General features: G+C 39.9%; 3 protein-coding genes across 5 annotated transcripts in view; 1 reads left to right on the forward strand and 2 right to left on the reverse strand.

Moving 5' to 3' along the window:
• LOC112250117 (rho GTPase-activating protein 18) overlaps positions 1 to 2,520 on the reverse strand; it is a 50,874-nt gene extending 48,354 nt beyond the window's left edge. For both annotated transcript variants that reach the window (XM_024419981.1, XM_024419980.1), the window contains exon 1: positions 2,290 to 2,520. In XM_024419981.1, the coding sequence (XP_024275749.1) occupies positions 2,290 to 2,429 (140 nt within the window). In that variant the 5' untranslated portion in view covers positions 2,430 to 2,520. The remainder of the gene's footprint in view (positions 1 to 2,289) is intronic.
• Positions 2,521 to 5,505: 2,985 nt separating this feature from the next.
• On the reverse strand, positions 5,506 to 7,987 carry tmem244 (transmembrane protein 244). The gene is made up of 6 exons (XM_024422661.2): positions 7,729 to 7,987; positions 7,241 to 7,326; positions 6,870 to 6,946; positions 6,602 to 6,727; positions 6,004 to 6,048; positions 5,506 to 5,829 (listed from the first exon to the last, which is right to left on the reverse strand). Exons 1-6 carry the CDS (start codon positions 7,831 to 7,833, stop codon positions 5,732 to 5,734), a joined length of 537 nt encoding a protein of 178 aa, XP_024278429.1. The 5' UTR covers positions 7,834 to 7,987; the 3' UTR covers positions 5,506 to 5,731.
• Positions 7,988 to 10,345: 2,358 nt separating this feature from the next.
• The window catches only part of LOC112250120 (lethal(3)malignant brain tumor-like protein 3), a 38,986-nt gene continuing 23,834 nt past the window's right edge, over positions 10,346 to 25,497 (forward strand). The window contains exons 1-14 of one of the 2 annotated variants that reach the window (XM_024419984.2): positions 10,346 to 10,625; positions 12,227 to 12,351; positions 14,011 to 14,122; positions 15,334 to 15,499; positions 16,540 to 16,687; positions 17,296 to 17,380; positions 17,645 to 17,739; positions 18,054 to 18,158; positions 18,517 to 18,652; positions 19,294 to 19,385; positions 19,980 to 20,131; positions 22,101 to 22,177; positions 23,401 to 23,486; positions 23,641 to 23,751. In XM_024419984.2, the coding sequence (XP_024275752.1) occupies positions 12,244 to 12,351; positions 14,011 to 14,122; positions 15,334 to 15,499; positions 16,540 to 16,687; positions 17,296 to 17,380; positions 17,645 to 17,739; positions 18,054 to 18,158; positions 18,517 to 18,652; positions 19,294 to 19,385; positions 19,980 to 20,131; positions 22,101 to 22,177; positions 23,401 to 23,486; positions 23,641 to 23,751 (1,473 nt within the window). In that variant the 5' untranslated portion in view covers positions 10,346 to 10,625; positions 12,227 to 12,243. The remainder of the gene's footprint in view (positions 10,626 to 12,226; positions 12,352 to 14,010; positions 14,123 to 15,333; positions 15,500 to 16,539; positions 16,688 to 17,295; positions 17,381 to 17,644; positions 17,740 to 18,053; positions 18,159 to 18,516; positions 18,653 to 19,293; positions 19,386 to 19,979; positions 20,132 to 22,100; positions 22,178 to 23,400; positions 23,487 to 23,640; positions 23,752 to 25,497) is intronic. The other variant, XM_024419983.2, reaches the window with a different exon arrangement.

The following is a 25,497-nucleotide window of genomic DNA, read 5'->3' on the forward strand; positions in this document are numbered from 1 at the left end:
GGAGAGGGACGGAAGCTATACTGTTACACTGGCAATACTATAGTGCCTATAGGAACATCCAATAGTCAAAGCTATATGAAATACAAATGGTATAGAGAGAAATAGTCCTATAAATACTATATTAACTACAACCTAAAACCTCTTACCTTGGAATATTGAAGTCTCATGTTAAAAGGAACCACCAACTTTCATATGTTCTCATGTTCTGAGCAAGGAACTCAAACGTTAGCTTTTTTACATGGCACATATTGCACTTTTACTTCTCCAACACTTTGTTTTTGCATTATTTAAACCAAATTGAACGTGTTTCATTATTTATTTGAGGCTAAATAGATTTTTATTGATGTATTATATTAAGTTAAAATAGTGTTCATTCAGTATTGTTGTAATTGTCATTATTACAAATAAATAAAAATAATTTTCATTATTAAATCGGCCGATTAATGGACATCGGCTTTTTTGGTCATCCAATAATCGGTATCGGCGTTGAAAACTCATAATCGGTCGACCTCTAGTTAGAATTAGGGTTAGGGGGGCCTCCTGAGTGGAGCAGTGGCCCAAGGCACTGCATCGCAGTGCTACCTGTGCCACTAGAGACCTTGGGTTCGAGTCCAGGCTCTGCCACAGCCAGCCAGATGTCCTTGTCCCATTGCGGGTTAGGGTTAGGTGTAGTGCACACTGACACGGTTGCCAGGTGTATGGTGTTTCCTCTGACACATGGTGCAGCTGGCTTAAGTGGGCATTGTGTCAAGAAGCAGTGTGGCTTGGTTGGGTTTTGTTTCGGAGGATGCACGGCTCTCGACCTTCGCCTCTCCTGAGTACGCAGCGATGAGACAAGACTAACTACCAATTGGATACCACGAAATTGGGGAGAAAAAGGGCAACAACAAAAAATGTGGTTTAGGTTTGTGTGTATTTCTGTGTGTTATTATGTTATAATTAAGTCTATGATTTGATAGAGCAGTCTGACTGAGCGTGTGTATGTCCTCTGTAGCCTCTGCATGGGGTTTGATATTGTTATTTAAACATTTGCAGAACAAACAATGTTTGTGTAACAAAAATGATATATACTGAACAAAAATATGTTCAATATGCAATATGTAAAGTGTTGGTCCGATGTTTCATGAGCTGAAATAAAAGATCCCGGAAATGTTCCATGGGCACAAAATCTTACTTATCTCAAATTGTCTGCACAAATTTGTTTACATCCCTGTTAGTGAGCATCTCTCTTTTGCCAAGGTAACCCATCCACCTCACAGGTGTGGTATATTAAGAAGCTGATTAAACAGCATGATCATTACACAGGTAAACCTTGTGCTGGGGACAATAAAAGGCACTCTAAAATGTGCCGCTTTGTCACACAACACAATGCCACTGTTGTCTTAAGTTTTGAGGAAGCTTGCAATTGGCATGCTGACTGCAGGAATGTCCACCAGAGCTTTTGCCAGAGAATGTAATGTTAATTTCTCTACCATAAGCTGCCTCCAACATCGTTTTAGGGAATTGGTCAGTATGTCCAGCCGGCCTCACAACCGCAGACCACGTGTCACCACGCCAGCCCAGGACCTCCACATCTGGCTTCTTCACCTACGGGATCATCTGCAACCAGCCACCCCGGAGTATTTCTGCGTTTTAAAATGCCCTATACTGGGGGGAAACTAATTCTGATTGGCTGGGCCTGGCTCCCCAGTGGGTGGGTCTTTCTCCCAAGTGGGTGGGCCTCTGCCTTTCCAGGCCCACCCATAGCTTTGCCCCTGCCCAGTCATGTGAAATGCTTAGATTAGGGCCTAATGAATTTATTTCAATTAGCTGATTTCCTTATATGAACTGTAACTCAGTAAAATCGTTGAAATTGTTTCATGTTGCGTTTATATTTGTGTTCATTATATATCCTGTAAGGGCTTGCTCTAAGGTTTTCTGTAGTCCAATAAAAAGTGGGGTTATGGACAGTCGAATTTTGGCATAATGACGTAGCCTAGTTTAGCCTACACTTGGTATTTATACTGCTTGCCTTGTCATACGCTCGGGTGTATCGTCACTGCTTGTTTAGTCAATGAACTCATTCGATTTCAAATATCCATCATAGAATACAATGTATCAACACATGGAAAAGTCAAAGGCGGCTTGAAGGCTACTGAGTGTTCTGTTAGAGGTCAGATTACAAACCGGACAACTGGTAGCCATATCTGACTAAAAAGAGAATATGCTAGGCAACTGCACCTCTCGTTAATATTCAAGCGGCAATGTTACATACAGTACGCTATGTTCAATAACAGACTATCCGCTCACCTCAACGATGAAGACTCGCTCTCTTCGGCATTATTGACAACTGAGGCGGGAGGTGAAACGTCACTATTGCTAAAATACCCGGTCAAGATTACTCCCTTGGCGTCCTGCTGGCGATTCATGTTGCGCGACTCATGCTGCATTATTGTTGCAGTTCGCAGGTGATTTAGAATGTACACACCTCTAGGGGTAGTAACGCTGTGTGTGAGAGGGGAGCTGTTTCAGTGATCTCACTCACTGCCTCCCCGATAACATGGATAATCAACAGCTGCCTGAAAGCACCGCCCAGAATGCCGCTGAGCCGTGTAATCTGGGCTGAGCCACTCCTATAAACCTATGAAAGATCACTTTTTTTCTTGTCCCAGCCTTCTATCGTATCTACTTATTTTATATGGTCCACCAGCAATTGGCCCCAGAACTACTAATATCCTACCTGGGGCATTCATTTGTCAAGTAACAGGGCACTGACCTGAAAACAGCACAATCATGTTTTACTGCTCTAATATTCCAAATGACTGTATGTTATAGCTCATCCTTGGCCTACATTGATATTAATCCTGATTCAGGATGCATTATAATGCCATATAATTCCACCTGTACTTAGTGAATTGGAATTCACTGTTCTGATCCTGATATTGATCTGATGTCCTCTGTGACTATTGCATAGTGTTATGGATTCATGGCTTTTAAGCCTGCATTATCTTGCTCTTATAGCTGTGTAGTAAGGCTGTAATAACTGCAGTACAACAGTTATTTAATTTGCGTATTTTGTGTGATTTATGTCAATGTCCATATCTACAATTAGAATATTGATTTAGGAACTATGTAGGGGCTCTTGTGCGTGCCAGAAGAAAAAGCCATTATGTTACACTTACAAACTGTTACATTCTGTTCCAATCAATTAGTAAATATGTATTAGCCTGGCAGGCTGAATCAGAAGACCTTTCTCCTGGTGTGATTAGTTATCAGACCAGCTCCAACGCGCCTCATAGGTTTAACATCTGAGCAGCATTGGCCATTACAATAAAGGCCTCCCATAATACAGTAAATTAGTAGGCTACCTCTATACTGCCATCTGGTGCTCGGTTACAACATGTTCTATGTCTGTTGGGTGCAGCAGAGGAAATCCCTTTGTTTTCGATTCACTGGTAATGATGCTCAAAAACAATCTGGGTTCATTGCTGCGATAACGTCTATCAGTGGGAGTGTATAGAACAAAATGGGGGCAGTATTAATCACAATTAAATACTTAATAGCCACTAAACTAAGCAAACTAACTTAAACTAATATCACTGTAGGTTAAATGAAATGTTACTGTTGGTATTGAATTTTACATGGTAATGGCTGTGTATACCTCTGGTACCAGTCATCATACAAGGACTGTTTGGTTAGGACTGGTTAGGCAGTTGACCTTTCGGATTACGAATTATGCCATGTATTTTGTGCTTATCATGGCTTCATAGTCATAGTCAGATTAGAAAACGGATCTGATGGTAAGTCTACTGCTAAATCTACTGCTGGTAAAGAGGTCTGTCCATTATAACGCATTGCTCTGTTTTCTTGACATCTAAGTCAAGCAGACAGGTCCTACAGGCCCTAGTTTTGTCGCATCTGGAATACTGCCCAGTTATGTGGTCAGGTGCAGCAAATTGCAGTTGTTCCAGGACAGAGCAGCACGTATTGCACTTTGATGTACACAGAGGACGAATGTCAATAACATGCATTTCAATCTCTCCTGGCACATGTAGTGCTATGTACTGTGTATTATGTATATTATGTATTTTATTTGTTATGTTTTGATTCCTGTTTTGCCTCAGCAGCAGCTAACTGGGGATCCTAATAAGTACTACTAATACTACTATTACTCTGATCAAGTGTTTGAAATACAAGTAGGCATATAACAAAACCTTGTGTCAATTCACTAAACAGAAACATTTATATTCTTGGCATGTTACTTAAGACTTTAACCCTTATATAAATTTGATATTAGATTAATAACGCCCTCTGTCAATCCATCTGGAAAGGTGTGGACACTATGATCTGAGCAAAGCTCTTACCAAGGTCAAATCTACACCTGCAGGTACAAGAATGGAGTGACTCTGGATAAGAGTGACTGCTAAATTACTAACATATTATGGGTAGATATACTTCCTGTTGTAGCTTTTTAATTATTTTAGTTGAGTATTTGATTTACTTCACTGTCTGGGGTGTGTCTGTGTAAATATGGGGTCACTGGGATTACAACTGTGACTAGGGTCAGTATTGCAGACTGTAATGATCAGCAGACTGACCTGTTCAAGAGGTGGATGTGCGCTTCAGTACTGAAATGACACCATTCAAAATAGTAAGGAGGAGCGACTGACTGACTGCTCGCTACTGCCTCAGTAATTCTAAGCATTCTTAATCCCAAGGGCTTTAACAGACAACAGATGCTCAGGCTTAATAACAATCACCACTGTGCTATCCCTAAGGTTCCTTAGTGTTTTAATTAGGTAATGTGTTATAAGACACTAATACCACTTTGTTTTAACCCTAATTGCTCCTGTAAGTCGCTCTGGATAAGAGTGTCTGCTAAATTACTAAAATGTCAATGCAATAACACTTTGTTACAGTAATAGCACAGTAATAACGCTTTGTTACAGTAATAACAGTAATAACACTTTGATATAAGTAATACCACATTGTTAGAGAAATAATGCAGTAATAACAGTTTGTTACAGTAATAACACAGTAATATCACTGTTACAGTAATAACACTTTGTTACAGTAATAACACAGTAATAACACTTTGTTACAGTAATAACACAGTAATATCACTTTGTTACAGTAATAACACTTTCTTACAGTAATAACACAGTAATAACACGTCCTTACAGTAATAACACAGTAATATCACTTTGTTACAGTAATAACACTTTGTTACAGTAATAACACAGTAATAACACTTTGTTACATTAATAACATAGCAATAACACTTGTGTTTATTCCATCTCTAAAAAGAGTAATTCTTTATTATTTCCAATGGCATGGAGGAGGATATGAACAAGATACACAAAAACATTGTTGGCAAGAAGTGTTTAATATATTATTTTTTTAAATCTTTATTTAACTAGGCAAGTTAAGAACACATTTTTATTTTCAATGACGGCCTTATATTTTGGACTAGTAACCGAAAGGTTGCAAGTCTGTCTTTTCAGGGGCAGAACAACAGATTTGTCAGCTCAGGGATTTGAACTTGCAACCTTTCAGTTACTAGTCCAATGCTCTAACCACTAGGCTACCCTGCTGCCCCATATTCTCAACTATTCCTTCCAAACAACCTTTAATTTCAAAATATAATGTGTGAATTTACAGAGTACCAAAGTTGTGTAGTACAAAAAATATATATAAAAAAAAAAATATTTGACCCTACATCATTTTGTAGAAGAAAAGCTAAATGCTTTTCTTAGAAATGTTGGAGCTCATCCGGATACACAAAATTATTCCTGAAGAGCTTATATGCTACAAGTTGGCCTCCGAAAATCATCATCACCAATCCAGAACCTGTGACACAAGTGGATTTAAAGGATAGACCTATTTGAATGCATCAAGTATTGAATCACTTGCAAAATAAATGTAAGTCGACTAATTAATGTGATGATCAAAATACTGTGTATATAACAACAAATCATGTTTTTATTGGCTCCAAATGGCCTGAAATCAAGTATGACTCCTTACCAAGGGCAATCCAATAATGTTCTGTTGACGGGAAATCAGACATAACTGGATGAAAGAAACAGACAGGATATTAATTGAATATGGCACATATTCAACCACATCAAATAAACTAATAATTAACTAACAATTGTGAAACTGTATGATCATGATGTTCTTCTGACAAGCCTGTTTATACTAAAGTGGCCTTACAACCTTGCATATCATAACCTACTGTAGATTGAAATCCTAGCAATTGAAATCCTAGTTATTTTTAATCTAATTCATTAGCAGATACTGAAACTAGTACTAAAACATCTACTAAAAAGTGTATCTCAGGTGGGAAGTAGATTCATGTGGAGTCATTGATGTGTTTGCTATTATCAAACCTTACAGTAGAGCACAGGCAGCACCAGACAGAACCAGACAGACAGACGCCATCACACTATAGGACTGGTTGCTATTCAGTAGCGACATTAATTGATGTTAACCAATAAAAGGAGGGACTCTTGAAGCATGGTACTTGACACAGATTTAAACACAAAGTAGACCGCTGCATATACACAAGGCAGTGATTAGACCATATGTACATACTTGTAAAAATGGCTCTCTTGCTGCTTACCTGCTACCGTCAGACCGATGTGGATTAGTGTGACTGTGATGGCGTAGTCCCACACCCACTCCTCGACAATCCACGCAAATATCAGGCCTCCCAAAAGATAGGTCAGCTCCATGGAGATCACTGTCACTATGCAGGAAATACAAATCTACACACCTCAGCCAACATGCTTACCAACATGAACACACAGAATTCAAGGTAGTCTATCTAAAAAAGGGATGTTGCTAACTACTGAATAACAAGAATAGAGCAGAGTCTTCGATCAACTCACCTAGGTATTTTGGACTTTGCCATGATGGCTGTGTTGTGTAGTCAAAGGGCGCTAAAAGGCTGTCAACCTCATGTACTCTGCAGAGATGATGAATAATGAGAAACTTGGGTCATAAATGGTATATTTGCTGTTAACTGTAGTTACAGTAAATGTGTGAGGTAGCACTGGAGACATATTGTGATGCTTTTTGGCAGAAACCAGAATGAGGGTTCCATGAAGACACTGTGCATTTTTTTGTGGATAGTTTCTGTGTTCATGAGACAGGAAGTACACGTCAATCATGTACCACAACATATGACAATGAAACTATATGAAAGACAGGATATACTTCATTTGAATATTGTGCAAAATATCTATTATTTTAGACTCACCTGAGAATACCAATGCAGAGACTGACCACTATGTAGTAAACAGCATAGAAGGATATTATGCACATCAGCAAGTTCTGGAGAACAATCTGTAATACATAACATCACATCAGACTCCGTCACACAAGACCCTCAAAATGTCAGATGCTCATTCTTAATAAAACCTCAAATATGATCCATAATAATATGGATTCATTTGATCATTGCTGTTGCCACAAATCTACAAAAAATAAAGGCCATTTAGAAAGTTTCGGACTGAAATACTTGCATAACCTGAACTCAGATACGTTCAGTCATTTCATTGAATGGTATTAGAATTCTATACCAAATGCTCTAACTTGAATAGTGAGCTGTGTTGCCAAAACTACAGCAGCACATGAACTATGTACACAGTGCCACACTAAGTAGACACTGGTAAACATGTACACCTCCTGTAGTTCTCTACTACTACATTTCCTGTGGTATCCAAAACTGAAGTCCAAGGTCTTTACCCATGTTTCACTGACGTTGGTCTTGATCTTGACTGATGTTGGGCCATAGCGCTTCAGAGTAGACCCACAATACCCACAACACCTGCAACAGTAGTCCAACAACATGAATGGCCGCCTTTTCTTTTATCAGTTGAGACGCTACAAGGCCGCCTACAGTAGAGCAAACACACCAGGGGATGAGGGCTGGTCTTAATGGTTAATGGGATTACACACACGCAAAAAGCTTCCTGTCTCAATCCAGGCTGGATAAAGCACGCCCCAAGGCCCAGACCACTTCTACAGCATCACCAACACTCAGTGGCTAGAAATACACCTGAGTGGGGTGACAACCAACCTCTCTTCACATCACTGTGATGTCACTGCATACATATTCACTGGACGGTATTATTTTTTAAGATATTAATATGTGATGTTGGCCTGTTGGGGTGTATATACTGTAACAGCTGCTGGAGCACCAGGAGGCAAGCCAGACATGACTCTGAGTAAATTAAATGTAAATAGGTCACACACTTCTTTAGAACAGTGGAATTCTCTGCTTCTCTGGCCAGTTGATCAACAGCATACTGCACAGCAAATTGGCCAGTGTTACCTAGTGTAGATTTTTCAGTGTAACTTTTCTATTGTTGATTCAGGAGTGAAGTTAACTCTGTAAGTGTTAATTTAACACTCATTGGTATAAAATAACCAGAGTGTTGGCATTAATAACCAGAGTTGAGCTCTATTGCAAGTTGGTTTTTAGAACAGTTTGATTCAATATCTATGCTTTTCATGTATATTGATTGATTTATTAGTCTTATGCTACTCAAATATAAACAACATTTTTCTAAATCTGTTACTTGGACTTATTCCACCGGTTACTGAAATGGTTGTTCCAGTTCAGATGCTTTAGGTAGTCTCATATTTTAGTCTTCCCAATCCAGGCAGTCATTCTGAATACAGGTTCCAGGCGAATACAAATTCCAAATGTTGGATATTCCCAGTCCAGCTGTATTCCAATAGGAATTACAGATCACTTTGCAAGCCAGCATGAGTTTCAGGTCACTGTATTAGGTTACAAGTAGGCCCTCAAAATAAGGTGTTATGAAATATGTATTGTATTGTCTTAAATAATTACAGTTTAAGGATAACATATTGACTTAGGATCTCACTTGGTGAGGTCCATAGGACTGAAAATGAATGAATGCAACAACAATGTCACTGTCACTAACAAATACAGTCATGGGTTGTAAAACTCTACAATTCACTCAATAGGAAAGGCACACTGGGAAATAAGACTTTACACTTAGCAATGTGTTAATTTAACACTGAAAAGTGTGGACTGTATAGACACTGGAACAATGTTAAATGTAACACTCTACAGTGTTGATTTAACACTGGAGAATCTGCTGTATGTGTGTGTGTGTGTGTGTGTGTGTGTCCTACTATATATGATCTCTGTAAAACTGAACATATTCTTGAATGTTTAGAGTTGAGACATTGAACAGGCTCCTGCGACAGTTGTTAAAACCATGACAGAACTTTGAGGGAAAGCAAACAAGTCCTAAGCACTTAAATCATTATCCCAGTCATAAACCCAGTCTTCAGTATGTCTTTTGACAATCACCCTCAGCACAGCATCATCAGCACAGCATCATTTGAGCTTCTTTTCTTTTTAGCGAATTAGTGACACTGTAACTCACTAATCACTAATGTTCTATACAGTGAGTGGATTGTGCGGTGACGCCAATCATGCATTAGAGAAGAGACAGATCACCAACACAAAGCATGTCTTCAGTTAAATACTCAGTCATATGCAAGAAAGGGCTCCCAATGAAATCTTTGCCCGCATGCCATTCCAATATGCACATTCCATGAATTGAAATTGAGCTCCATAAGTAACAAATTAAATGTACACTATGGTGATATGCAACAGCAGTAACACCCAATCCAGTATGCATTAGCTAGACATGCTCTCACAGAGCAGTCCATAATAATCTGATGACAAAGCATGAAAGATTTTATAGAAAAAGTAGTCATACTCATGATCATACATTTTTTTTATAACTGAATGCATTGGTAATGATAAGCATGATTGACTACAAATCTGCACAGATAGTTACAGTACATGTGTCTCTAGACAGCCATTACTGATGAAAGTCATACATAATGTATTCTACTCTAACGTTATGTATTCTATTATGTACTGCTACTTTTACTGAAACAACTCTAGATAAACTAACTAGAAGTCCAATAAAGGTATTTGAATTAAAAAGTAGGCCATGGATACAGCCTATTAGTGTTTTTCATTTTGATGTCATTACATCAAGTTGAGCCAATTTGTTCATAGTAATGGAACTATAGCATGACATAAAGAAACGTTGTACATCAATATTTGCATGGTTTCTTGAACAGGACTCACAAGCACAGATTCATTTTAGTATATCAAATGCAACGAAAACGAGCTTGCTGCGTACTATAAACCTAAGCACAAAATTGAAAATGTGTTGATGGCGCACTACGTACTATACAACACAATGTCGGTAGTGAAACGTTTTCTGACGTTCTTTGTGCTATTTCGCAAGTCACCCCGTTTCACTGTCGACAAGCACACTGGGTTGTATTTTTAGTAACATGGTATTCGTGCTCTTGTATTCCCATTATCGCATATTTCATTCTCCAAATATCCAGAACGCATCAATAATCGTTTGCTGGTGCTTTTATTTCGATGGCAACGTTATGCGACAAATAATGGTTAAATCTATAAATATTTTGTTACTCAACCAGCTAAAACTTTCGATATTGCCATCATGTGTTCTTCAGTCTAGCTGGGGCACTCACTGCAAGCACTCGCTCAGAGCCACGCTCATGCGCATTGACGGCTGCCTGGGCAATTTGTCAGTACTCGTGGGAGAATTTGGGTAAGAAACAGACAAATTAAAACAAATGTACTTTACGATAAAACAGTTAATGCAGGAAATTATGTCTTATTGTAATTAGTGATCTATTGTGTAGTCTAATACTTTCGTGAGAGGTTCATTGCGACGGAATTTGACCAAAACTTAGCAATAAAGTACAAAACGACTGGACGTGTCATCAATAATATCAGCCAGGAAGAGGTTCAATGTAAAGCGTTAATCTATTGCGTTCTAAAATTGTAACAAAAGTTGCGTTGAAAATTACTGCAATCGATAGAAAATATGTTGCGCTACATTTCTTGTCTCTTGGAGACGTATATAATAATGGTATATTGTACTCTTTCAAGAATAATGCGCTTCAGTGTAATTCCCGGTTATGGATGTGGAAAGGAGGAACTGTGCGCTTGACAAGCGATTTGGACTAAAATATTTATATCACCATTTCCTTCCAAAAAGCTGTCAAGGCAGTTAAATATTATTTTTGTTGTAGTGCAACGAGTCTGCAGGCCTGCCGGTGAGAATTATATAGAGTATATTCCAGCTCCGCCATTTTGGGAAACTGCCTTTAAAACACATTAAATAGTATCAGAGCAAAGAAAAGTGTTTAGATCTGATACAATGCATGTTGGGCGTCTTGCTAAGGGACATCGCTACATACCTGTAACACTCCTAGTTGGAATACAAAGGAAATGCGAACTGGTTGCGCCCAACCGAATAATTTAACCCCACTCGTAATAAAAACTATTTGACTCAAAGAGCTCGAAATAAATATGAATAACGCTCACAACCGGTAGTGAGCATCTGATGATAAAATCTAACACACATGGAGAATAATATGTGCACAGTCAACATGCGGAATTTTCCTTTGTAATAATATTTTTGGATCATTCAAAAAAGTATTCCCGCAACGATGCAATTTTGACGCTTAGCAGATAGGAGTAATCCTTCAAATAGTTTGGGTTGTAAATTAAATTATATGCTTGCGTCAATTTGAAGTTACTTTCATATTGCAATTTCAGAAATGACTGTCAACGATTTGCTGTTGATATAGGCTACTGTAACTGCCTGAATGCCTATAGCTTATAGGCGCATACATAAAACATAAATTATAGCCAATACCCTACCCCAATGTCAGGAATTGTATTTGAAAGACAGCAATATTGATGCATCATATTGCATAAACTATCAATAATTCATATTTTCTATAAAATACATTAGACATTTTCGTCTCGATTTTTTGTTCAGTGATTTCATTGTTGAATAGGGTCTGAAAGTTTCAAACGCAGTCGTCTTAATGTTGTCAGCAATGACCTCTAGTGGTTGATGCACGTCATCGAGTTCCAATCACATGGCTTCCGCTGTTTCGACAATAGTGAAATATTGTTGCAAAGCAGCTCTGAAATATTATTGAAACATTGTTGCCAATCGGCTCTGTTGAACGTCACTTTGTTTTTCTTCATTTCATTTGAGTTGCACTTTAGTTAGCTAATGTTATAAAAAGCCTTATAAAGTCAGTTTATGTAGATTTAGTAGGCCTATGACATTTATTATGCAGTGCATTATTAATTGTCTGGCTTGGCTTCATCTATCATTGTCTATTTCAGATATCACCATTTTTAATATGGATGAGTCTACAAACATCACAAATGCAGTAACCCCTGATTTTGATGTGTATGGTGCCATGGACTGGAGTGAGGGTGTTGGGACCTTACCTGGGAGTGAGCTAAAGGTACAGATCACCACAATAGCCCAAAAGGTTCAATATTGTCATATACATATATATATAGTACCAGTCAAATGTTTGGACACACCTACTCATTCAAGGGTTTTGCTTTATTTGGACTATTTTCTACATTGAAAGCGTTGCACACTCTTGGCATTCTCTCGAACCAGCTTCACCTGGAATGCTTTTCCAACCGTCTTGAAGGAGTTCCCACATATGCTGAGCACTTGTTGGAACCTTAACCTCCACTCTGCGGTTCAACTTATCCCAAACCATCTCAATTGGGTTGAGGTCAGGTGCTTGTGGAGGCCAGGTCAACTGATGCAGCACTCCATCACTGTCCTTATTTGTCAAATAACCCTTACACAGCCTGGAGGTGTGTTGGGTCATTGTCCTGATAAAAAAAAAAATGATAGTCCCACTAAGCTCAAACCAGATGGGATTGTGTATCGCTGCAGAATGCTGTAGTAGCCATGCTGGTTAAGTGTGCCTTGAATTTGAAAGAAATCACCAGCAAAGCACCATCACACCTCCTCCATGCTTCACGGTGGGAACCACACATGCAGAGATCATCTGTTCATCTACTCTGCGTCTCACAAAGACACGGCGGTTGGAACTAAAAATCTCACATTTGGACTCCACCAGTCTAATGTCCATTGCTTGTGTTTCTTGGTCCAAGCAAGTCTTTTCTTCATATTGGTGTCCTATAGTGGTGGTTTCTTTGCAGCAATTCGACCATGAAGGCCTGATTCACGCAGTCTCCTCTGAACAGTTGATGTTGAGATGTGTCTGTTTCTTGACCTCTGTGAAACATTTATTTGGGCTGCATTTCTGAGGCTGGTAACTCTAATGAACTTATCATCTGCAGCAGAGGCAACTCTGTGTCTTCCTTTCCCGTGGTGGTCCTCATTAGAGACTGTGTCATCATAGCGGTTGATGGTTTTTGCGACTGCACTTGAAGAAACAGTCAAAGTTCTTGAAATATCTGGATTGACTGACCTTCATGTCTTAAAATAATGATGGACTGTCATTTTACTGTGCCTATTTGAGTTTTTCTTGTCATAATATGGGCTTGGTCTTTTACCAAACAGGGCTATCTTCTTATTCCAATCCTACCTTGTCACAACTTATTGGCTCAAACGCATTAAGAAGGAAAGAAATTCCACAAATGAACTTTTAACAAGGCACACCTGTTACTTGAAATATATTCCAGGTGATTACCTCATGAAGCTGGTTGAGAGAATGTCAAGAGTTTGCAAAGATGTCATCAAGGCATAGAGTGGCTATTCTGAATTATTTGTTTAACACTTTATTTGTTACTACATGATTCATATGGGTTATTTCATAGTTTTGAGGTCTTCACTATTATTCTAGAATGTAAGAAATAGTAAAAACATAAATGAGTAGGTGTGTCCAAACTTTTGACGGGTACTGTAAATATTTGTATTATACCTAGCAGAAAAATGAAACATTATAATGAAATTAAATGAGCCGTTTTTGTAATGACAAATGCAATGTTATATATAATTGTGTACATCATAAATTGTAAAAATCATAATTCGTTTTAGTTTTTCCTGACCATGTTGCATGGCCCTAATCACAGTATTCTAAATATAATAAATATAATTACTCCTCACGTGTGTGTGTGTGTGTTATGTTTATCAGTTTAAGGTGAATGAGTTTGGAGTCTTGGAGGTCCTAACAGAGGAGGGAGATGATGAGAGGGTGAAGAAGTCTCATGCTACCACTACATGGGCAGTGCCCACTGTTCAGGAGGGTAAGATGGCATGGTTCAATGTACACAACTTTGATATGCTCCCAACAGGGATATATTTGTGAGATGTAAGCCTACACTTGTACAATGTTTGTATCCCCATTGGGATCTTACATAATATGCACCTGTCTCTCTAGCACCTGACCTGGTGGGATGTGCATATATTTACTCTTTCATCTTCCTCTTTCAAGTAGGCATGTTTAACTGACGGTTTTCACTACCTTACCACATACCACATACACAATCTACAAGAAACGACTTCACATCAGTAGTGGTGGCTTTGTTTTTATGACTATTCACAACACCAGACAATTACATCAGGTAACTGTGCTGTCTGAAAAATGCTTTCATCTTTTAGTTTAGGATACCTCTGATATATGCATTTTCCAGAATATTACATTGTCATAATTGTGTCTAACCTTATAGGTATGAGAATTAGTTAAATTGAGCTCAAAGCTAAGAAAGTGATGAATAATGATCATTAAAAGTGGTCAGCTGTCAGCTATCTATTGGAGCATTTCTGATTAGCTGAGATCTCAAATGCTTTTAATGTACAGTATGTGTTAGTTTAGCTCGTGGCTATTGTTGTTTAAAAATATCAAATAGGGTATCAAATCAAATTGTATTTGTCACATGCACCGAATACAACAGGTATATACCGTGAAATGCTTACTTACAAGCCCTTAACCAACAATGCAGTTCAAGAAATATAGTTAATAAAATATTTACTAAATAAACTAAAGTAAAAAATAAATAAAATAAATCAAAAGTAACACAAAACATTTCCATAACAATATTGAGGCTAAATACAGGGGGTAACGGTACCGAGTCAGTGTGCGGGGGTACAGATTAGTCAAGGTAATTTGTAAAGTGACAATTCGTAGAAATAACCAGCAAGTAGCAGCAGTGTAAAAATAAAGGGGGAGGGGGGGTCAATGTAAATAGTCCGGGTGGCCATTTGATTTGTTGTTCAGCATTCTTATGGCTTCGGGGTAAAAGCTCTTAAGGAGTCTTTTGGTCCCAGACTTGGCGCTCCGCTACCGCTTGCGGTGCATATGACTTGGGTGACTGGAGTTGACCATTACCTTGTTCTTATTGACCCTGAGCTTAGAAACATTTCATTAGCCACACAGGAGATGGGTGAGGATGACTTTGTGACTCTCTCTCTTTCCCTTTCTCCCTCTTTCTCTCTCTCTCTCTCCCTCCCTCCCCAGCCCTCTCAGACAGTGCGTGTGTGGCGGTGAAAGAGGAGAGGCAGGAGGGTCAGTGGGCCCAGAGAGGCCTGGTGTGTGTGCGCTGCCAGAGGAAGGGCTCCCCCGTGGATTTCCTGTCTGACTGCCTTCACTGCAGCGAGCGCTGTCTGCAGCAGGACCAGCAGGAGTGAGTGGGCTGGGGAGGACTAGAAATTTATTAGGGTCCAGGGGGTCTGGTCTGGTCCTAACTGCAGTGTCTGTCTGATGCTGTGGGAAAATATCATGCTACTTTCTGGTAGTTGAACTGCTGTTTATTGAGCTCTTGAGGTTATTCCTTTTGTAATAACTTTCCCTTATGTACAATACACTGAAATAATAGCGGTGACAGACTCACATAGTCAATGTTGATATCATACACTGATGCCAAATTATCATGTTCAAATTATTTTGAAACACCAATATAGATTAAAAAAAGGTTTTACTGATATCATATTTTCTCTTTCTCAATTTGCTCATATGAAGAACTATAAACATCCTTCATATGCTTAAAAAAAATCAATGAGTCTCCCTCCTAAAATGTTTTTGGGGCCAGCCATCCTATGCAGAGTGGAAGCCAGGAATAATCGATCAGTTAGTTAATGTAAAGACTGGTGGTGATGCTAATGCATGCTCTGAGCTGGAGAGAGAGAGAGCCAGTGCTGCATTGCCGTGGGCACCATGTATCCATTGTCTTATAGGAGGAGAAGCTGCCAACAGAACGTTACATCTTAAAGTGGTATTCCCTCTGTGGATTTACGACTGCCATGGCAACAGAGAAAGGAAAATACTGCCTTTGCATCCAAAAAATAAATCGTTAATTACACTTAATTAGAAACATTTTGAGTTAGATTACAACAAAATAAAACATTTTTTTTTATTTTGCCCATTTTATAGCTGATGATGATACGATTATTCATAGGCAGCCGTCACCAGGAATAAGTCAATGTAGGCGCAATGCGTTATGAATATGAAATACATGTGGTCCTCATTTACATTTTTGACTTCAATTATTTGCCGTGAATGAACACTGTATTGAGCTGGTCATACTTTAGATATTTTGACAGAAACATTTCCCAGTTGAGTTATTACTGAAACGATAGTTTTTAACAATGATAATCCTTTTTGCATAACCTTTTAGAAACCTTCTAGTTTCTAAATCACTGGTACTCTGTGTTCTTTCCACTGCAGTGAGCTGAAGCTGAAGAAAGAGGTGTCTAAGAGCAATGGGGAGGTGGTGGGGGTCAGCTGTAAGAGGCCTCTGCAGCAGTACAAGGAGAGCCTAGCTGACAAGATGGACACCACAGAGGTCCTGCCTGAGGACCATGATGAGGACTATGTCAGTATTACTTTATACTCCAAGGAATATGGGACTTTTTGTTTTTTTACCAATGTTGTTATCCGGAATTCTTATCCATGCTCCCCCCTCACTTTTACAGACATTGTGTACCTACTAAATCACTCCCAACATTTTAAGACATTTACTGATATTTCTTGATATTTCATCACATTTTGTAGATGTTGCTTATGTGATTTTAAAGACGCTATAGAGAAATAGTTTCAGAGCTCTCAGTCTGTACAGTTTTTGCATCACTCCAGATTGCACAAGATTGTGAGGGATGATACATTAGCCTTACATGTCTTTCACTGCCGAGGTGTCGTAACTAAATTAATACCTCTCACAAAGTTCTGTGACCTGATTGGTGCTGAAAACTCGCTGATAGTCTCTGATTTATCATTAATGTTTCAAAATGGAAACATTTCAATGTATACACAAATTCAGAATGATTTCCATACTACCTCATAAACACTGTCCTGATTGCCTGCACCAACATATCACATTGCTCTAGTCTATACTGTATTTGTGAGTATTCTTAGTCTCATTAGAATGTTCCTGAATATTATAGTGTTCTAGTGTGTAAATCCTGCTGTTTGTGCATCAAACAGGAGGAGAAAGACAGCAGGAAGACGACGCGTGGAGCTCCGCGAGGCAGGAGGAAGCGGAGGGGGGATGCAGCCCTGCTGAGACACAGTAAGTAGAAACAGGCAGTGGAAGGGACACCTGTGAGGGCTGTGTCCCAAATGGCACCCTATTCCCTATGTAGTGCACTATGGGGCCTGATCAAAGGTAGAGCACTATATAGAGGATCGGGTGCCATTTGGGACTGTCTCTTGGGACAGAATCTTCTCACTATTTCCAAATCACTATATTCATATAATCACTGCCATTGCACACACACAAACTGTATGTAATTTAATTTATTGCTTGTTACAATCAAATCGTTATTTATGGCAGCTGTTCCATATGGAGGGAAGAAGAAGTCTTGGTGTTGGGCCTCCTATCTGGAGCAGGACAAAGCCATCGCTGCCCCCACTAAACTGTTCAAAGAGGTGAGCTATCATACCTCCCAGCCCCCAGGCCTGTCTAGAATTGGTTATTAACTGAGGTCTAACACATTATCATTCTCTGTTTCCTTTGAGTCATTCTAATCTTTCTCCTATTTCTCCTTTGCAGCTTGTCATTCAGCGTTTATATGCAATTTCAAAACAAGGCCTACATTGTGTCCTGCATGTTTAGAGTTAATTTATTCATCTCATTAATCATATTATTATTTTCCTACAGCAACACTGTTAAGTTCATTATTTATTCTACATAAGTCTGGGAATATGTATTTTAAACTAATTATGTCCCATTTTCCTTTCAGCACCAGGCCTTCCCCCAGAGTAAGAATGGATTCCGGGTGGGGATGAGGCTGGAGGGTGTGGACCCAGAACATCCCTCCATGTACTGTGTGCTCACTGTAGCTGAGGTAACCTCTCACCTCGACTCATCATCGCTGCCCTCTTAGAGGAGTCTAAACTCATGGCATGGATTTCTTCAGCTTTGGGAAGATCTGAAGCAAAGTCTGCATTGTCATTGTTCTTGTTCCAGTGCAAAGCAATAGTTGTGTTCACTAACATGTACTGTATGTGTTGCTATGCAATGGCATTTAGCAAATTACAGTATTAATACGACCATAAATGCTTGTTTGGTTTTGAGTTATGTCTACTTTTCTATTTTGGCATCATGTGCACTTCTGGTCAGTATTCTGCTACTTCATCTCTGTGTAGCAAACACAGGATGACCATGTTAGGTATGAAGATGCTTAATGCTTCTTCCATGTTTAGGTTTCAGGACACCGAATACGGCTTCACTTTGACAAGAACTTGGACTGCTATGACTTCTGGGTGAATTCCAACTCGGCAGATATCCACCCTGTGGGATGGTGTGAGAAAACGGGACACAAGCTGCACCCCCCCAAAGGTAAGAGACATGCTACCTTTGACAGATATCCACCTGGAAAAGAAAATAACGTATGGATTGCTTGTCATTTTGAATGGGATATTTTGAAACGGTTTCTTCAGCACTTCCTCATCTTCTTCTCATTAGTATTTCCTTACTGCTGTATTTTAATTTGAGCTAGTTTGCATCAACAGGAAAGTTGAATTATTATTATTTGGATTATTATAATTAATGGCCATTTTTGTAGGGGTTGATATATTTTTTTGGAAGGGAAAATCAAGTCTGACATTTCAAAGTATATATTTTTTTACCTCAAATACACTACACGTTTTAAATGTCTTGCATTGCAGGAAAGTTCTCCTGCAACAGGGTGATCAAATTAATATCCTACATCTGTATGCGAGACTAGTCATTTAGGGATGGTTATAGTGTGTATACTTTGACAAGCAGGTGTGCAAGCAGGTTACCCATGGCAACTAGAAAACGTTTCTAAACTATTTTGAAAACACAAAGAACACAAAGATTTTATTTATATGACTTCTATGTATGATTACTAGCACTGTAATTTAACCAGCGATATTTAATAAGGAGTCAAATCATTTCCCCACAGTTCTTTATGGAAACGTGAGTATAATCCTTGTCATTTCTCTATGGATGGACAGGTATGAAGGATGAGGAGTTCGTCTGGTCGTCATACATCAAACAGAGCAAAGCCCAGGCAGCTCCCAAGGCCCTGTTTGAGAATCAGAACACGGTAAGAGAAGCCTACAGACTTAGATTTGGCCGGGGACACACTCCGATGCATGAACACAAATGAAATCGACATTCATCATTGTCCATTTTTGAGCGTCAGAAGTACAACTCAAGTAAACTATTTTCTCTGACACAAAATCTCAATGTGTCCACTTTCATATTGCTTTAGTAGTAGCATTTTACCACCACTTGGTAAAACTGTTTAGTTAAGACGACACGTCATTCATTGAAGTACAGTACTTGACATCAGCCCATTCAACATAGATTTGACGCAGATGCATGTGCAGTTTAAAGGGTTTAAAAAGTACAGGTGTGGTTTTCTACAGCAGGAAAATAGTCCTGCAGCAACAGGAAATGTTAATTATTATTTGGATTATAATTAATTGACTTTGATACATTTTTTCTTAAGTCTGACATTTCTAAGTGGAAATTACAAGCCTCAGAAGCCTTCAGAATACACTACAAGTTTAAAATGTACTGCATTGTGAAAGTTATCCTACAACAAACAGGGTGATCAAATTAAGATCCTATATCTGTAGGGTTATGGATGAAGTAACTTTTGCCTTTGAGTAACTGTCCTATGTATATTTTCCAGACTGTCACCCCTTTAGGATTCAGAATTGGGATGAAGCTGGAGGCCATTGACAAGAAGAACCCCTCCTTCATCTGTGTTGCCACAGTAACAGACATGGTGGACAGTCGATTCCTAGTGCACTTTGATAATTGGGATGAGAGCTATGACTTCTGGTAATGTCTAACTTTGTGATTACATTTCCTTCAGTACTCAAAATCAAAGCACTGTATCATCACCAGCAGTGATTTGTGTTAACTGATGCCGTATCATAATCATATTGCTTTGGAGTCTGTGTTGGTTTAGCTTGTTGCAGAACTGGGCACTAGATGGTGCTAGATTATTAAAACAGAAGGTTTGTGTCTGGGAGGAGAAAATCATTGCCTCTTACCAAAGTGTTTGTTATTTATATTTTACACAAGCAAACATGCTACATCACTTGAATCTGCATTATTGCTTTCAGATTTGGAAGACAAAAATGTCTGTACCATGAATTATTATTTTGACACTGGCACGCACATCACTTTTCTCACAATTAATGAGTCTTATTTTTTATCCCTTTTATTGGTTTCTTATTGCATTTGTTTGGCTCTCACACTTCTTAATGCTTCCGTTTCCCCCTCGGTTTCCATCACTCCAACCCTTGTTGATTGTCACCATTGTGTGACTTTGTGACTGAGAACTGCGTGTGTGGTTACAGTCGTTACTGTCAATTCGTGCCCACTCTGACCTCTCCCAGCTGTGGATTTAGATTGCCAGCCAGGAGGAAGCTTCAATCTGCACGATGCAGGAGCTTGTATTGGTTGAATTATGGATGATCGTCAATAAATCTCAAGAAGGAGTTAGAGAAAGAGTAGAGCCCAGAGCGGCTAAGGTAGGAGCAGACTCATCCAGGGAGATGACTTTCTCACACGTGATGTCACTACGTATCACATCAGCCAGTTACAGCCAGTCACAGGCCATTCCAACATCACAGCTCGGGCCAGAGAGCAGCTAAACTACTCCACTCTGCTCCACCCTGACCTGGCCAGAGAGTAGGACACCAGGGGGGAGTGCACCGATACAAATTATTTTGGTTTCATGTGCTGAAGACATCTATAAATCGGTCTACTAATACAGGACTAGTAAAAGCCCATTGCACTACTGAGATTATTCCATACTGGCATACCACAATAGGGATTGGCTTTACAGTATGTTGAGTACATGGTGAAAAAGTAAACAGTTTAACTCTCCAAAGATATTTCAGTAACAGCCTATTGGACAAGTAAGGAGGGTTGCAATATACTAAACAGATTTGCAAGCCCCTTGCAATTTATCCAGCAATGTCGATGCAATAACGGCATCATAACAGTATTAATATCTGTAGTTGCACCTAAACAATGCTACTCATCAGGTCAATGATGTGCCCTCCATCATTCAGTGATGGGTGAATGTTGTCCTACTGATGTTTGTCGTGCAGAGAGGTATTCTTAGGAAGCTGTGAGAGAAGTGTCCTTTCTCACCCTGACTGTCCCGATATGTTGCATAACATGCCATCATGGCTAAATGCACGCCACAGTGTGTCAGACTCTGTCACATTGTCAATTGATCTATTCCTCTGTCTGTATTCGCAGTCATTAACATGATCCTTATTCAATCACTCATAACAGTGGGGATTCACATCATAAACTTCATGTCTTTAACAGTTTATGGAGACAAAGGGAAAGGGGGATACCTAGTCAGTTGCACAACTGAATGCGTTCCACATTTAACCCAACCTTTCAGTTTCTGGCCGAATGGCAGATAGCCTAGTGGTTAAGAGTGTTAGGCCAGTAACCTTTCGGTTACTCGTTTGAATCCCGAGCTGGCAAGTTTAAAAATATCTGCTGTTCTGCCCTTGAGCAAGGTAGTTAACCCCCAACAACTGCTCCTTGTGTGCTGATGACATCGATTAAGGCGCCCCCTGCACCTCTCTGATTCAGAGGGGTTGGGTTGAATGTGGAAGACACATTTAGCTTGAATGCATTCAGTTGTGCAACTGACTAGATATTCCCTTTCCCTCTTAATGGCTAGGCTAACTGCCGCCAAGGCAATAGGAAAGGGGGAAATTTGACATTGGTGAGCTGATGGCATTTTAACCACTGTCCTTCTCCTGCTCTTCTGTAGGTGTGATGCAACCAGTCCCTACATCCACGCAGTGGGCTGGTGTCAAGACAACGACAGGATTCTCACGACCCCTCCAGGTGACATACTAACTCCTGTCAATCATTATTGTCACTATTTGTCCTGTAGATACCAAGATGTAGTGTGTAATGATGACTGACCATACAGTTATACACGGAACACAAACCGGCATCGTGCATAAATGTATTTTGTCCCCCTACACCAAACGTGATCACGACTTGCAGCGCGATCTGCGTCATAAATAGAAAGGAGTTCTATTTTATCCCTTGGCATCGCAGACGCTCGTTGGCACGCGCGAGCAGTGTGGGTGCAATAATTGAATAACATCGATTTCTACATTTATTTTGCGACACTCGCGCACGTGAATTGTCCGGTCTGTTAGATGCTGACCAGGCCGCATGTAACATGCTGACCAGACCGGACACGTCGCATGTGTGAGCGTCGCAAAATAAATGTAGAAATCCATGTTATTTAATTATTGCACCCACACTGCTCGCGCGTGCCAACGAGCGTCTGCGATGCCAAGCGATAAAATAGAACTCCTTTCTATTTATGTCGCAGATCACGCTGCAAGTCCTGCCTCTCCCATCTCTTCATTGGTTAATAGAAGCAGGTACCCACGTGCCATCTCCTCATTGGTTATACCCACGTGGGTGATTGAAAGACAAAGTGTTTTGCCGGTTGTTGTGGTAATACTATGAAAGTGTAGATGCCAATCACCATATAAGTTCAAAGATGAAAAAGCCTGGAAGGAGAAGAGATGACTAGAAACAATTCGGTTGGCTGTTTTGTGTGGATTCATTGTTCGAGTAGAGGACCTTGTGCATTTCAAGTAAAATAACAACTCAATGTTTATATCCCAGGACAAATTAGCTAGCAACAGCAAGCTAGCTAAATAAGACAAATTAGCTATCAAGTGCAAGTTAACTAGCTAAATTGCCATACATGTTTAATGCTTTTCGACCTGTCCCCAAATGAATGTAATTGGTTCAGAGTTTGTTTTGATATTTTAACCTGCGTGTCGTGATCGCATTTGGTGTAGGGGGACAAAATAAATGTATGCACGATGGCGCACGCGCGCAGCCGGTTTGGGTTCCATGTTAGAGTAAAAAAAACACATGAAAAGTTTCCAAACAGATGATCTGATCTATAAATGATGTTATTCCACTGTGGAGTAGACAGATGGTTCCGAGTACCAGAAAGCACAAGGGACTTTACCCGCCTGCCCACTACATAATATAGAATATAGTAATAACATCCTCAATCTTTTTCCTTGCTCTAGGTTACCCCAGTGTCAAGGATTTCTCCTGGGGAAAGTATCTGGAGGAGACCAACTCATCACCGGCCCCTGCCAGGGCTTTCAAAGGGGTGAGGCTGTTTCTCTCTATCCTCGGCCCGTAAGACGATGTGGCATCCCCCCATCCACATCCAAACACAATTTAATAGAGTAGCCTAGCTGGCTGTCTGCCTGCTGCAGAGTCACATATGACATGCGGCCTCACACCCCCCTCTCCCTCTACAGAAACCCCCTCACACCTTCCTGCCACTCATGAAGCTGGAGACGGTGGACAAGAGGAACCCCATGCTTGTCAGAGTGGCCACCGTGGTAGACACTGAGGACCACAGGATCCAAGTGAGAACATATCTATCACTCTCTATCTACTGTAAACCTCTCCTTAGGACGCGCACCCAGTCCATCCATGTTTTTGATCTATGCCAGAGCAAGCACACCTGATTCAACTTGTCAACTAATCATCAAGCCAATGAGTAGGTGAATCAGGAGAGCTAGTTCAGGGCTAAAACTAAATAGTGAAATGTCTGGGGGTCCCCAAGGAGAGCTTTGAGACCCAATGATCTATCTGACTCCTGTCACTGTGTCTATCATTATCTATCTGTGTCTATCTGACCCCTGTGTCTACCGGTATCTACAGTATCTGCACTCCACACTGGATTCATTCAAAATGGCAGTGTCACTCAGCTGTAGCAACACTTCTATCTGTGTCAATAACTAGGAATGCTCCCTTCCTCCTATCACTAGTATGTAGCTCAGACCGGGAGATGAGTTTCACCAGGTGTTATGTGTGTGGTTCAGTTCAGCTGTACAGAAGGATTAGCCATTACATCACTCATCTGCACTCTGAACTACAATATGTCACTTTTTAGATTTGAAAGAGTATAATCTTAGATGACAGAATTATATGCCTAATCCGAGCTCTGTATAGCGCCTATATTTCAACATTTCTCTGGAAAAAATGTAAAGGAATTTCACATAGAAAGTTGGAAGGAAATGAAAGGGTCCTTTATATGGCAAATAAGTGAATTGCACTGATGTACTGCATTGGGAATGAATCGAAAAATGATTAAAGTCCCTGGCATTGTCACATCCCATTGTCCCAGTACATTTTTTATGTAATTTGTTATATTTAACTAGGCAAGTCAGTTAAAAACAAATTCTTATTTACAATGATGGCCTACTCTGGCCAAACCCGGACTACGCTGGGCCAATTGTGCGCTGCCCTATGGGACTCCCAATCACGGCCGGATGTGATACAGCCTGGATTCGAAATAGGTACTATAGTGATGCCTCTTGCACTGAGATGCAGTGCCTTAGACCCCTCGGGAACCCGAGTGGTGTCAAATGAACATCTGCCTGAATTTCTCAGCGAGATCATTTTGAGGAGCACTATAAGCTTCACTTTCCATGAACAGTAGTTCAGTGCCAGTGGCCAGCCTGCTGCCTGGGGGGAGTCATGAGGGGATTGCATTGTGCTGGGACATTAGTGCAGGATAGGTATCTATCCGCAGAAGGCAGTAGTGTCACCTCTCCCTTCTTCTCTCATCCCTCTCTCCTCTTCCCTAACCTGCTGCTCCTGCTGATGGGCCATAGAGTAGTCTTTCTTTCCCCTGCTCTCTAGCCCTACAGTATGTCAATGCCTTTACCTCAGCCTTACTTATGTCTATGCTGTTCAGTCATCTCAGTCTAAACGCTTCTGTCCATTGAGCAAAATAACCCTTCATAGCATATCTCCACTCTATACAGTCCCTCAGGTTTCTAAAGTCCTAACCCCTACCTGTCCACCTACTGGACGATTACCCTGATTCATTCTCTGATTCATTCTCAGTTTACATATTTATTCATGGATCTACCGACTCTAGGAGAATCCTTTTTCAAATCACGCAAGACAAAATGTTTATTTTTATTTGGAGTTGTAAACCAGATAAAATTAAACAGGCATATTTATAAAACGAACATGAGTTTGGAAGGTTAAAACTATTCAATATTAAGGCATTAAACCTCTCTCTTACAGCCTTCATTAGTCAAAAATGATATCTAAATCCAAACTGGTTACTAAGAGAGGCCCATCCTATGCTTAAGAGT

The sequence above is a fragment of the Oncorhynchus tshawytscha genome, linkage group LG05 (genome assembly GCF_018296145.1).
Source record: "Oncorhynchus tshawytscha isolate Ot180627B linkage group LG05, Otsh_v2.0, whole genome shotgun sequence".
NCBI classification, from domain to species: domain Eukaryota; kingdom Metazoa; phylum Chordata; class Actinopteri; order Salmoniformes; family Salmonidae; genus Oncorhynchus; species Oncorhynchus tshawytscha.